The sequence below is a fragment of the Podarcis cretensis genome, assembly GCF_951804945.1.
Source record: "Podarcis cretensis genome assembly, chromosome: 12".
NCBI lineage: Eukaryota > Metazoa > Chordata > Lepidosauria > Squamata > Lacertidae > Podarcis > Podarcis cretensis.
Window position 1 is genome coordinate 24529776 of NC_137181.1, and position 15617 is coordinate 24545392.

At 41.2% G+C, this 15617-nt stretch overlaps 1 protein-coding gene across 1 annotated transcript in view; it reads left to right on the plus strand.

Annotated features, from left to right (window-relative positions):
* Nucleotides 1-15617, plus strand: part of LOC307200044 (uncharacterized protein) — a 73451-nt gene that overhangs the window by 54677 nt on the left and 3157 nt on the right. The window contains exon 5 of the mRNA XM_079948381.1: nucleotides 12638-12759. Coding sequence (XP_079804507.1) covers nucleotides 12638-12759 — 122 coding nt within the window. The remainder of the gene's footprint in view (nucleotides 1-12637; nucleotides 12760-15617) is intronic.

The following is a 15617-nucleotide window of genomic DNA, read 5'->3' on the forward strand; positions in this document are numbered from 1 at the left end:
CTGATCGGTAGCTTGAGTAACAGATGGCAAAGTCATAGAGCCCTCAGGGAAAATAAATGTTCTCCAGAATATGTATTGTTGAATGCCATCACAATCTCCAAGCGGTGCGAGATTCCGGGCTTTCAGATGTGTACCCAGGGTTTGTGTTTCCTTTGTGATATATGGTTTCTTTACACATATCTACAACCTGAACCTATGATGGAGGGGTTCATAGCATTAATACCCCAAGTGGGCCTTGCTTCCTCCATAGCCTTGGATACAAACAGAAATCAAGCATCGCTCTGGGTTCCCAGTCTGTTGCTTCTAGTTCACATGACTCACTCTCCACTCTCAACTCTGCCTTTGTCCTTTTAACTACCTGTGAATTGAGGGAGGAGCCCTCACCCATTTGCCATCTTGCATTGAGCCCCTTCCTTTGTTCCCCTTAATGGCTTGTCACCCAGAAAGGTAGCTTGGCTATTAGAAGAGGACCCAAGCATTCAGCCTAACCTCCCCTCCCTTAACAGCATTATTAGAACAGCTGCACATGTGATCCATGTGTGGATACATATACAGTGGTACCTCAGGTTAAGTACTTAATTCGTTCTGAAGGTCCATTCTTAACCAAAAACTGTTCTTAACCTGAAGCACCACTTTAGCTAATGGGGCCTCCTGCTGCCGCCATGCCGCCGGAGCACAATTTCTGTTCTCATCCTGAAGCAAAGTTCTTAACCCGCGGTACTATTTCTGGGTTAGCGAAGTCTGTAACCTGAAGTGTATGTAACCCGAGGTACCACTGTACATAGAATACAAAATGCAAATATTCAAAGCCAGTAAGTCATCTCTCTTTTTTTGTTATATTTAAGGACTTTTTTTGTTTTGTTTAACACTGGTTTGATATGTTCTATCCAATCCAGAAATCCCCCTTTAAACTTTTAATAAATCTTCCCAAACCTTCAAACAGCAGGAGACTGAGAGATTTGTTTCCTGCTGCAATAAAATGTAGCTGCCAATTGCACAATGCATATAAATCCATAATAAATAACTTACTTGCAGCCTTGGCTCATTTACATATTCACTAGCATCTACAAGTCGTTCTTAAGGGTATAGAAGTACATATAAAATCCCCAGCAAGCCTTGTGTTCTTGATCTTATCACAGAGAAGTATGTCAACAAGCCCTAGAGCAGTTTTAGTGGGTGGAAAGCAGTTTTTAAAATGTTGCTTTGCTAGGAGCAGGTTCTACTTGAGAAAAATGTTATATGGAAGCTGGCAGGATATACCTAAGGGAACAGCAAGCAGACTAGGTCGACATTATATTTTCCTTAGGCAGACTGTCCTGGAGAGTATGCATGATCCTTGCAAGGCCTTTTAAAAATCTTAAATCAACTTGGAGGCAGGGCAGGATGGGGGTGCTCACACAAGCATTGCATTACTCATGAACCAAAAATACAGCCGCAGGCAAGATTTCAGCTTCTAGTAGTAAAAGTAAGCACTTAAGTCTCAGCAAGAAAAGCTGACTGAATGTTTGGCAGCGAACACTGAAGACTCTAGTCCTCACCAACAGGAAGGAATTGAACACTGAAGTGGAAGCAGCTGGGAACCTTTGGAGGAAGTGATCATGTCCTCTTGGGTTTCCTGATACAGAGGCAAGGGAAAACTGAGTGTACTCAGAAATGCACTCTGGACTTTTAAGTTCTTTCCAGAGGTTCTATCATGTCTTTAATCCAGATGTGTTGGGCTATTTTGGAGCATTATTCTAACCCAGTGAAATCCGTGAATATATTGTTACACACCACCCCAATCTCCACAAAGGGTGTGAGATTCCAGGGGTTGCAGGTGCTCACCCAGGATTGTGTTTCCATTGGGAGGATTGAGGCACAGTGGAGGCTACTGTCTTTAAGGAATATTATTAACCCATATTTACACCTGGAGGAGGTGCAGAACGTTATATCCCAAGGTGCAGAACATTATATCCCAAGAGCATCTTTCATAGATTCAGCAAACTTGTGTCTGAAGCAGCAGTCAGTCATGGTTCCAGGTCTCTTAGTGCAGCCTCCTTCTGCCAGCACCTCATGGAGGTCTGGCCTTTGTTCTCCTCCTTCTTCCCAGCACACCCTTAATGACTCTCTTAATGGCTCTGCACTTAACTAGCCAGCTGGCTTGCATAGGCTAGCTCAAGAATCCCTGTGCAGCTTGTATTTTCCCTTCAATATCCCAAATATTATCTAGAGTCTGATATTCATTTATTTCTTGGATTTTAGGGGAGCATCCCCCCACATTCATATGTTCTTAATCCTTGACTAAGGTCCTCTTTTCACCATTTCAGAAACAAACATTTAGTGATAAATGTATAATGCCACACATTATAAAATAAACACAGTCTCTCCTTGCTGATCTATGTGTACAGCGTCTCATCATGAAGTTTATTTGCGCTGCATTTGCACAATGGAATGAAGCACATGTTTCTCATTTGGTCCCCCAGAGAACTACCCTTTGATCTCTTTTGTCTCACCTGCCTTGATTCATTTCATGTCAAATGCTGCTTGACAGCACATGGCCTGACCAATTGGAATTTGTACACTGATGCTTCATTTGTCTCACTCTTTCATTTCATGGTTTCATCTAGTTCATGTGGCTAGTAAATGCCCATAGGAACTACATTTGTAAAGCTAAAAAAAAGGCTTCCTAGTAATCTGTTGCAAATTTGCAGTGATATTTCTGTGGCGGGCAGTATGAATTCATAGCATCGTCACCATTTCATATATGGCCTCATCCTGTACAATTTCCTCTAATGCTGTCACTGCTGTGGCTTTTTTTACTCAACTAGGCATTTACCTCTTACTTCCTGCAGTTGTCCACAGTTCAGTCAACTTTCCCTTATATTTTCCTTTTAATATTCCTGACAGATAAACAGACCAGTAGGTCTTCCTCATAACTTTGCATCAGGATGGCCAGATGCAAAAATAAACAGGACTCCTGCACCTTTAATAGCTATAATGAGGAAGGAATGTCATATACACCTGCTGAACCTTCCTGTCCTATACAACTATTAAAGACACAGGACCCTTGTCGTAATTTGCACCTGGCCAACTTACTCTATAATCACCAGCATAATGAGCGGGACAGAACATACATGTTTGTTTGTAGAAGAATGTGATGGGACAGGATGAGACAACCCAATCTTTATTCTACACTTCCTCATTCAATGAAGACAGACACAGAACTATTACACTTAATTGTGCTTGTTTGTACAGATAGATTGTGTTTGTTTATTTATAGCATGCTAAGGATCTGTACACGATACACATCAAAGCATCCCTTCTGTTAAAAGTAACAGCAATGACCTGTATAGGTAAAGGTAAAGGTACCCCTGCCCGTACGGGCCAGTCTTGACAGACTCTGGGGTTGTGCGCCCATCTCACTTAAGAGGCCAGGGGCCAGCGCTGTCTGAAGACACTTCCGGGTCACGTGGCCAGCGTGACATCGCTGCTCTGGCGAGCCAGAGCCGCACACGGAAACGCCGTTTACCTTCCCGCTGGTAAGCGGTCCCTATTTATCTACTTGCACCCGGAGGTGCTTTCGAACTGCTAGGTTGGCAGGCGCTGGGACCTAGCAGCGGGAGCGCACCCCGCCACAGGGATTCGAACCGCCGACCTTTCGATCGGCAAGTCCTAGGCGCTGAGGCTTTAACCCACAGCGCCACCTGCGTCCCAATGACCTGTATATATTTACACAAAAATAAGTACTGCTGTGCTCAGTGATGCTTGCCCCAAGTAAAATGTACATGTGATTGCAGCTTGTTCTATACATATTCTGAATAGTTTACTTTCAGTTCTGAATAAATTCCACAGAGTTCAGCAAGATGCACCACCTTGTAAGTGTTGGCAGGATTACAGCCTTACTAAGATCGAACAGATTAAGGAGTTGAACCTGCCTGAAGCCAATACGTCCTAATATGCAAAACCAGACCAGCTGCATATTAAATATAAACAGAGAAGGTCTTCATCTTCATGATCATTGCCTTTTTCAAAATGGTAAATGGATCATATTCTATTCACTGATTTCCAGAAGTCTTATGGTTTTGATGCTACCATTAGAGCATGAGAGTATTGGGTATCAAACTACATCAAATTCTAGGCTGAATACTCCCACCTGCTGGTTCAGCTCAATATCCACAATGCTTTTTAGCACTTTTAGGTGTGAATACATTAAGCATGCTGGATTTTTTTAAACACAGGTTCAGGTTTTTAAAAAAGACTTCCCCACATTATTTATTTCAGTTGCAGTCTTTTATGAAACTTATACCCCATATCAGTAAAAAAGGACAATGCACCAAAATACATGTTAACTATTACAAGTAAATTCTGGCACAGCTCTACTGTGTTGGACAGAGTCCAAATTTAGAGTCAGAGCAAATGTATTCTTTGATGAGGCTTGATTTAATGAAATGGCTGCAGTTTATTTTAAGAGTGAACGTAATCTATAAACATTAAAAATGAAAAGTTGATAACACTCTGCTGCAGATGGGCCTGCCACCACTTCTCCGAAGATGCTGAGGGTTTGTAGGATGGCACTGAAGTCTGGAGGATCTGTAAAATCTTGGACTTCATTTCATTGACATTTCATTGAAGGAAGATTCATTCTGGCATGGCCTGGATTCAGCCATGAGAACAAAAGTCAATATACCTTTTTGCCATTTTGTCCAGGAAATTTTACTGTTCTTAGTGAGATAAGCCGTTTAAAAAATCAAAGTGACACACCATCTTATGACACCATCTAAAGAAATATAGTTGTTTCTCATGGGTGTCATTAATATTCTCCCCCAAAAACGATAGTTTTGCAAGCTGCATTAAAATTTTATCAATTTAAAGCAGAGTTACTAATGAAATAGTTTGGGGAATTTCATAGAGTAAGGCTGTTTCTCTTTCCTCCCGTGCTTTTTTTCTACAAACACAATTTGAGAGATAACAGCTTTGCTTACTCCCTGTTTGGATTGATTGAACCTTTCTGGTGAGTTCTTACCAACTCCCAGTAAAAAGAAAGCTGTTGCTTGGGATTAATGTTTTTAATAAAACAACCCCCTCAAACATCTAATTGCAATGATTCAAAGTGAAAGTCACTAACAAATCATTTACACACACATTATCTATAACGTCTACTGGGTTTTGTGTAGCTGTAAATAGACATGGTCATTATGTTCCATGAGTGTTCCTACAAAAGAGCGTGGGTGTTCCTTAAAATCAACTGCATCACAAAAGAACACAGAATGAAAGCAGTTTTTAAACAGAAGTGCCTCTCCTGCATGCAAAAAGGATGCCGCAACCTCCTTATAACAACATTTATATAACGCAGTAACATTAGCCACAATCCAAAGATGCGCAAAACTACAGTTTATTATGCTCGGCGAGACCTTAGGCTTATTGTTTTCAAACCACAACATGCCACAAAGCAAGCTGCTTTTGCAACTAAGACTTCTTACTCTTTCGGGCATTTGGGGTCAGCCATTCAAAAAGAGAAAAGCCAACAATTTAACTAAAATAGCCTAAGCCTCATGTGTGGCTGCAGCTATGTCTTTGGATCTTCGCCATGGCAGCTGAGAAATGCATCACAAAGTACCATAACATATCTTGATTGCATTATGCTGGTTGTGGTATAGCCTCTCTGTTAGCCATGAAAACATCGTTGAGAATCAGGATTATGTTCATATGCAGAAGGTGTTTAAGGTTGCTGAATGAAGAACACCTAACAGGAAGTCAGGGCCAGTGAGTTAAAACATACCTCTGAGTTAAAACACAACTAGTTCAGAATCCAGTCACACAAATCTCTTGTTTAATAAATTTTATCCAGATCATTGTCTTAAATCACGGCCTTTGTCATTCATTTGCTTAGAGTAAATAAAGTGTTTTACTGCACTTGCAGAAAAAACAACACAAAAAAGAAACACCAACCATTAATATTTATTGGTGTTTAGCAATCATGCCACAACGTATATAAAATTTATTTTGAAAATGCTTTCTAAGCATTTCAGGTTTTGTCGCATATTCTTCTGGAGAGGTGTAGTAATGCCTGCCATTAAGTGGGTTGTTAATTATGTTGTTTTCTTCGCCAAACCTCTCTTCCCCCTTCTGCTCATGAGATTATGGATAGGAGCTAAATACTTTATTATGAACATATATTACCTCACGAGCTCTTTTAGATTTATTGCCATAATTGCAGTCCCTAAGGATATGTTAATCTGCAATAAAGTTTACCTCGTTTATCCTTCCAAAACATTCTTGTAGTGGTAGGTAATTTTTCCATTTTCTATATAGGATATGAATAGTTAGTTGCCCAGAGCCAAAGGGCTGAAGCCCAACCAACAGGTATACTACCTCACCTTATTTGGCTTGCATAGCCTGAAGCAGCTCCCATATACCAAATAGTTCATTCACCACAGGCAGCAGAAGGTCCTCTCCCTCTTCCCGTCAGCTTCCTTATTAGTCCCTACTCTTTCCATAGCTCTTCAAGAGACACTTTGTCCTTGTGATTTGCAGCCCAGTGAAACCTACCTTCAGGATGTATAATTGGAATGGACTAATACTTGACAGATATAAGACATGGAGAAGATACGGTCCATTTTGACGGATGGGCAGGGCCATGGCTTGGAAGTGAGAGCTGGACCATAAAGAAGGCTGATCGCCGGAGAATTGATGCTTTTGAATTATGGTGCTGTATGAGACTCTTGAGAGTCCCATGGACTGCAAGAAGATCAAACCTATCCATTCTTAAGGAAATCAGCCCTGAGTGCTCACTAGAAGGACAGATCCTGAAGCTGAGGCTCCAATAATTTGGCCACCTCATGAGAAGAGAAGACTCCCTGGAAAAGACCCTGATGTTGGGAAAGATGGAGGGCACAAGGAAAAGGGGACGACAGAGGACGAGATGGTTGGACAGTGTTCTCGAAGCTACCAGCATGAGTTTGACCAAACTGCGGGAGGCAGTGGAAGAAAGGAGTGCCTGGCGTGCTCTGGTCCATGGGGTCATGAAGAGTCAGACATGACTAAACAATAAAAAGACACGGAGAAGATGCGGTCCATTTTGACGGATGGGCAGGGCCATGGCTTGGGTGTTGGAAGCACAGTTTTATGATGGTTTTGCTCCTACCCGCATGACTGGTACCGGAGACTCACACCTACATCTTGGTAACTTAGTTGCCAGATGACTCGAGACATTATTTTGTCCGCAATGCTATTTTACATCTACATAAAACCATTGGGAACAATCATCAGGAAGTGTGGGACACAGTGTCATCAGTATACTATTGACTCTCAGCTCTACTCTTCTATTAAATATAAGGAGAGGCTGTGCATAAGCTGAACCACTGCACTTTATGGAGTAGATATGGGTCAATAAACTGAAGCTGAATCCTGCTAGGACGCTGTGGGCAAGTGGTTCCCAGGTTCAAGAATTGGGGGATCTGCCTGTTCTAGATGGTGTTGCACTCCCTCTGAAAAAACAACAACAGATAAGCAGTTGGGGGGGAGGGTTCTTGGAGCCATCTTTGTCCATGTAGACTCAGGTGGCCTCTGTAGTAAAATACACCTATCAACAGCTTTGGCTGGTCCATCCATTGCACCCCTTACTGGGCAGAGATAATTTGACCATTGTGGCACACACACGGGTACCTTCACCTCATGTGTGTTTGTTTTTGGCATGTCGCTCCATGATGGAAAAAATGGTGGGATAAAAATGAATTAAATAAGAAATAAACAAACTTGAGTGAACCTAAAATAGTTCCCTAAAATAGCACCTAAAATAGTTTCTGTTTTTTTCAGAAATTGCTCTCCCTCTTCTCTGAAAAAACACAGATGGGATCGCAGGAGCTATTTTAGGTATACTCAAGTTTATTTATTTCTTATTTAATTCATTTTTATCCCACCATTTTTTCCATCGTGGAACAACATCTTACCAGGTTTGGGTATCATGAGTTAACAGGGCTTAGGTTGGTGGGGGAAATATGATTAGTTTTCTAATTAGAGGAAATCTTATTACTATTCCCGTTCCAAATATGCAAGTAGTTTTCAGCAGGGAACAAATCTGTATGTCTTTTATGAATGCATAACTCATTTTTTTTATTTCAAACACCACTTAGACACTTTTATGAGTGAAACGCCATTAAAACAGCTCAGATTCCCTCATTTATCTCTGCATTTATTTATTTATTTATTTATTTATTTATTAAAAAGTTTGCCTTTGCAAACTGGAAATGAAAAATCCTCCCTTAGCATTTCTAATCATATGAAGAAAGAGCTTATCAAATTCAATAACAGAATAGTTCCATTGCTTTTCTGCAGAAAAAACACAAACAGGCCATTTAATTATCAAATTAGTGAGAAGCTTGTTGAGTAATAATGGATAAAATGTTAGAACATAAAATAGCTAGAGAAAGTTATAAATGCTAGCAGTTTTGTCTGTTTTGTAAATGGATATACGGACCTTATTTTAGAGATGTGTTGCACTAAAAATTAATGAGATTTACACAGTAAAGAAAAACGAGTCTTACTATATATTATTACAGTGGTATGACCGCAGTATATCTCTGCTCATATTGTATCACAGAAATAGCATGTGCAAGTAAACTACCTACAACAAGGATCCATCTCTCGTATGAATCTACCTGGGTCTTAAGACTGGCATGAGAGTCCCTGCTTCATGTCCCACCACAATTGGATATATGGTGAGAGGGTAGGTAAAAACAGGGGAGCAGCATTGTTTAGATGGTTCATTTATGGCCACTCCCTTAAGGAATGCATAGAGTCCCATACAACAGGGCAGGAGGAATCCCTATTGCAATTAAATATGGGTGGCGCTGTGGGTTAAACCACAGAGCCTAGGACTTGCCGATCAGAAGGTCGGCGGTTCGAATCCCCGCGACGGGGTGAGCTCCTGTTGCTCGATCCCTTCTCCTGCCAACCTAGCAGTTCGAAAGCACATCAAAATGCAAGTAGATAAATAGGTACCGCTCCACGTGGGAAGGTAAACAGCATTTCCGTGCGCTGCTCTGGTTCTCCAGAAATGGCTTAGTCCTGCTGGCCACATGACCCGGAAGCTGTACGCCAGCTCCCTTGGCCAATAAAGCAAGATGAGCGCCGCAACCCCAGAGTTGGCCACAACTGGACCTAATGGTCAGGGGTCCCATTACCTTTACCTATTGTATCACATCACTTGACGCCTACACTGATTCCTGACGTGCTAGGAGAGTATTTTTCCGATACCATACAGGGGATTCCTGCTTAGTGCCCAGAATCCAAAGGTTAATTATTATCTATCTTCCTGGGGCCTACACCCCCCCCCCCTTCAAGCTGTCATGGAAAGAACATGAGACATAATTGATTATGCAGGGGGACCCATATTGAGAGGAACAGAAAATGAAACCTAGGTCAGCAGAATGTATCTCCTGCCATGTGTCCATGGGAGACTAAAAGACTTGCAAATTTGCACACCCTGAACAGAGAAGTTGGGGTCATAGCTGTCAACTTTTCCCTTTTTTAAAAGGAAATTCCCTTATTCCGAATAGGATTCCTCGCAAGAAAAGGGAAAAGTTGACAGCTAGGGTTGGGGTTCTTCAACCCTTCCTGCCCAAACCCTCACAATGTGACATATCAGGATCACCACCAATCAAGACTTCACCCTCCAATTTCTCTGAAAGGAAAAGCCATACACACTAAAAACCTCTACTAGTGGGAATTTGGACCTAAGATAGAAGCAATAGTTAAGGATTTTGGTCCCTATTTTCCCTTCAAGAATATATAATCCCCCTCAAGATCTCTCTTGACCCTGAACAGGAAAGGTGCATCAATAATTGCAGCCACATCAATAATTACACTTCTTGAGAAGCTGAGAAATCCTCCCCAAAGTATCTGTGAGCCAGCAAGCGTGTCGGCCTATTATGGTGTGTTGCCTGCAGGCAGATTATATTTGGGCAGAACTTCTGAAGTTGATCAGGAACTGTGTCTCTTTATAGGATCACGTAGCCCCGCCCCAATACCATGTCATAAAATAAAGGAAATAAAAGTATCCTCCCTCCCCCCAAAATTCTTCAATTAATATTTTAGTGATACTATTCTGATATGCGAGTTTCTCTGCAAGAATTCTTTTGCTAAATTGCATCTTCCCATGAGTTCACGCTGCAGTTTTAAGGCAGATTTTCAGGGAAATGCTTCTTTGAGCTTGGTAACCACAAAAAAGAAAGTCAGAATTCCTTCATGCATTCATCTTAAGGTTGTTGGACATTCACCAAAGTGAAAGCCCACCTATTTACACTAGAGTGCCACCATTCACCTCCTGTTGACTAGGTGCCCACTGTGTGCCCAACAAAGTGAATGCTACTGTTTTAACATCTCAAAACATAAATACAATCCTTATATGCGACTGCCTTCATATCTCTGATAATTCTTTGATCGGTTCTTCTTTCTTGCTTTAAGCGACAACATCTTACCCTGAGGAAAGCTAACTGATCTGCCAACTCTTCCATTTAGTAATTAAATTCAGAATGTTTGTTTGAAAAGGAAGAATGAACCAAGTGGTTTTGTGGCTGATAATATACAAGAGAGAGAAAGGCAGATGGCATGATGAGCCAATGATGGGAAAACATGGAGGTGAGAGAAAACTGCGGTCATTGGAGAGATGAAGACTGACATGTCCATTACCAAAGTCTGGGCTAGTTTTGACAGTATGAAGATTTAGTATGACAAATGAAGGGGTGGGGGTGGGGGTAGAAAAATGGACCTGACTTTAAAATGCAGCTATCTGAGGGAAAGAATATAAACCTTAAAAAATTGCTATAACTAACACAATGAAGTCACTAAGCTAAATGCTGCAGGACCAGCACACGTCAGGGATGTGGAATCTGTTGTCTTCCAGATGTTATCAGATTCCAGCTCCCATCAGTCATTTCTGTGCATTTCTGTGCACTGCTCTGGTTTGCCAGAAGCGGCTTAGTCATGGTGGCCACATGACCCGGAAGCTGTACGCCGGTTCCCTCAGCCAGTAAAGTGAGATGAGTGCCGCAACCCCAGAGTCGGCCACGACTGGACCTAATGGTCAGGGGTCCCTTTACCTTTACCATGTCTACTCAGAAGTAAGTCCTATTGATATTAATGGAGCTTTGTCCCAGTTAAGAGTAATGCTATATGTATTTACTTGGTAGTCTCATGGAACTCAGTGAGACTCACTTATGAGCAGACATGGTTAGGATTGAGCTGTTAGCTGAGATCTAGCCTGTTATTCAGGTTGGGATAGCAGCTCCTTGGACTAGCTTCAGACACTATTTCAGGGGTAGATATGATGATGATGTAAGCTGCATGACCCTCTGCAACATCAAGAGTTCTTGGGTCCTCTATTCTAAGGTATGTGGGCTTGTAAATGAAATCAGGACTCTAGATCCTGACAGGAAGACTTCACAGTTCAATCATGACCTGTGTAGGGCACAAGAGGATGGGATTTCATTCTTATTTAGGCATATAAAATGGAGCTAAACGGTGCTTGATTGTGAAGACAAGCCTTTTCTGAAACTTGTAGTCACAACCTTAAGAAATATTGCTAAGTTCCTTAAATATTTGATCAGCCCATTACACCTTGGGGGGGGGGGAACCCCACATTACTACTGAGACAGATAATGGCAATAATATGTTTTGGTTTAATTATCACAGAGCATAGAAGTCTCTTTAAGAAATGTCAGTGACCCTAAAGAAATGATATCAATTCAACACGTAGGATGATCTTCAGCAGTGTTTCTCTGCGGGGAGCTATCAGAAAGGAAAGAGCTAATGCGCTTATATCACTTGCCTAGTGTGAGCCATTTGCACGTATATACGGTAACTCTCTGGAATACAGGCAGTAGGAACATACAGGTCCTATGAAAGTCATTTAAATGAAAACCCTTGTTTGCTGTGTGATTCACCATGGACACCAAGACATCCCTCCACACCTTACAATTTCTCCCATACGTGCATACAAATGCTTTGTTTTGATTTGTAGCCTAAAGAAGATATCATAAATGACAAACTGGAACCGTGTGTATATATTTTATAGATTAGGAATGTCAGATTTAATAGTGGAATTTGATGTACACATTCCTGAGGCTCTGTTCGGCAGTAATGCAATTAAACATTGCAACAAAGTAGTAAAGTTTTATAGGCAGTAGCAAATAAATTTCCATTTTTAAAGGCCAAAGGCATTGCAGGGAGAAATTCAGTTCTGAAAAACAAGTTTGGTTAGGAATTTGGCAATATTATTTTCTTTAGGAAGAGAATGTTCACTTTTGAGCAGAACAGGATGGGAAAACAGAGATTAAATTAGAGCAGGGTATCTCAAACTTGGGTCTCCAGCTGTTTTTGGACTGCAACTCCCACAATCCCTAGCTAGTAGGACCAGTGGTCAGGGATGATGGGAATTGTAGTTCAAAAACAGCTGGCAACCCAAGTTTGGGAAATCCTGAATTAAGAGTATTGTAGTGGTTTGTTAGTATTATGAATATTTCTAAATCACGATGAACATCACAACAGTACCACAGTGGGAAGAGCACAGAGAGAAGAAATGCCTTGGTGCATCTGCAGCAGCACAACTGGATGCCTTCATCTGCTCCAGCTGAAACAAAACATGTCTCTGTCTCTACAGCCACAGCAGGCACTGCAACTGCCCAGCAGTTTGACTTTACCCCCAAAGGCGCACTCCTCCATTGCCTCCTGAAACAGATGGATGTCAACAGCGATACTGTATACAGCAACAAAATAAAACAAGTAAGAACTCATCCTTCTAGGAAAGCCTATAAAAACAAATAAGTTTTTAGCATCTGATGAAATGCACACAGCGTTGCAGCCTGTCAGTGAGTTTTGGCAGGTAGTGCGTTCCACAGGGCAGGTGTTACTGTCTTGAAGGATCTAGTCCAAGCTACCATGGAGCAAACCTCCAGCACATGTGGCCCCCTCTAGAAGGGCCCTTCTAGGTGTCCACAGTTATCAGCAGGTATATAGGGAATATCCTCCTCCCAAGTTGTCTTGCTAACTGTAAAACCTTAAATTTGGTCTCAAAGCATATTGGCAGCTCATTCATCTTGTTTCAGCCATAATTTACAATTGTGGATCGTTCCAGGTTTGTTAATCTATGTTCCTTTGGTGCAGAGATCAGAGGGAGAGCTGCCTTATACATAACCAGACTACTGGTTTATGCAACTCAGAGCAGGATTTCAGACAAGGGCCTCTCCCAGTCCTACCAGGAGATGCCAGGACCTGAACCTGGAACCTTCTGCATGCAAAGCAGATGGTCTGCTGCTGAGCTGCAGCCCCTCCCCAGCACTCAGTCAGTTTCATAGATTCTGTCTCTATCGCCTTAGTAATTCCTCCATGTTTCAACATGTCCATTATAGAAGTGACAGTCCTGTGACAGCTCTGACCGCTCTCAATTAAAAACGACATTGATGGAGTTCTTCTATAACTGAATGTGTCTTTCTTATTATATCAATGTATATTTTCATAAAGCGTGTTAAAAAGTGACATAGTCATTGATGGAGGCAGCAGGGAAAAGCCAGTCCACAAAGATTTCTCTCACCAGAGCAACTGTGTGTCATGTTTTCTGAATGCTGAAATACATAACTGTACTATTTTGGCAAACAGTGCTATTTTGGTAAACAGTATTATTTTAGTAAATAATAAATACAAAGCTATAGTATTAATAGTATGACTTCGTGTTACCTAAATTCTACCAGAAATATTGCCTACCCCTGTTTGGAACTTCATTTGTCTAAATTCCCTGAATTTTACTGGTTTTACAGTATACTTTGTTTTAATGGTGTTCCTTATTTTTAAGTTGCACACTGCTTAGATTTATTTAAAAATATCTCTAATAGTAAACACTTTAATTAGACCAACCATCAAAACTTAGAAACAAGGTAAAATACAAAAAATATTAATATTATTAGCATTTTCACATCCATGTGTTAAGTCAAACTGTAGCCCTCCAGATGTTGTTGTTTATTAATATAAGTGCTGCGTAATGCCAAATTAGGCTACAAAGTACAGTAGTTTACAAGTAGTGCTTCTTCAGCATTGTTGATGGACTACAACTCCCATCTTCCATGGCCATTGGCCATGGTGACTGGAAGGCCACAGCAACCTCTGGAGGGCCACAGGTTTCCCACCTGCAGTTTAAGTCACATGGTGCCTACTGTAAAGCCCCATTTCTTCTACTTCACAAGGGCTAAACTAATTGCTAATTCTTTTACAGTGGTACCTCGCAAGACGAATGCCTCGTAAGACGAAAAACTCGCAAGACGAAAGAGTTTTTCGTTTTTTGAGTTGCTTCGCAAGACGAATTTCCCTATGGGCTTGCTTCGCAAGACGAAAACGTCTTGCAAGTTTGTTTCCTTTTTCTTAAAACCGTTAATACCCAGGGTGCATTCAGGGGGTGCAGTTGCGACTTGACTTCGAGGAGCAACTCATAGCACGCGGTGTGGTAGCCTTTTTTGAGGTTTTTGAAGACTTTGGTGATTTTTGAAGCTTTTCCAAAATCCGTGCTTCGCAAGACGAAAAAACTCGCAGAACGAATTAATTTCGTCTTGCGAGGTACCACTGTACTTGTGTTCTAATGGAATTTCACAAGTTTTGTTTAAAGCCTGAACTCTCAGGCTTTGGGAAAGTAAATCTACAGCTCCTTTGCTTTTTTCTAGAGGTAGACTGGATGGAGGGATCCTTGGCAGTTTGGCTTAGAAACCCCTCCCCCAACAACTGGAGTGCTTTTGTCATGCTAAACTTAATCTGCCTGGTGACACTTTATCTTGATAGTGGGGACAAAAAGGCAAGTCCGCCAGGAGAAAACAATTCCCACCACCACCCCAGCAAGCGACCAGAAACAAAGAGTAAAAAGCAGAGCAAAGTACCAAATAAGCAATTGTAGCTGGCTAGAAGCTTAGTCACTGATGCATTGTGACTAAATGTTTTTGAACTCATCTCTGCATCCACAAGACTACAAGCCTGGATAGTAGAAAACCCTGTATCCAATACAAATATCACATTTGCAATTGTCAAATTAAAGTTTATGGAAGACTCATGTTTAATAATTGAATTCATTCCTCTCAGTAATGCAGGGATCCAAAGCAAGAGAGGGGTTTTTTTTAAATTACTATTTGAAACAAAAAAACTACCTGTTTTAAAAGCTGTTTTTAATACTGTACCTGATAAACCAAAATCCTAAGGTTTCCAACATTGACTGAATGCAATATTATTTGCATTATTATCTAAGTGTTTAAAAAAATCTTGGTAAGCATCCTTCCCCCTGTTTTTGCAAAAAGAGTGAAGCAGAAAATTTGCAGCCTTGTTGCCTGGGTAGTTCAGTAACCGCTGATGAGCACAGCCATTAAAAAGTAAATAAAATAAAAAGATTCCAACACTATTGCAAATCAGTTCTTGGTTCTTTTATTCCTCAGGAGGTAGCTGAGCTGCTTATTCCAACTAGAGAACAAAAGAAATGGAGGTATTGCATATTCTCTTGCTGCAAACAACTTACTTAACAGCCCAGGGGGAGAGAAAGGAAATATCCTTTTATAGCTCTGTTCCACTGATAGCTGTTTCCCTTCCTTCTGACAGCAACAACCGCTCCTTAG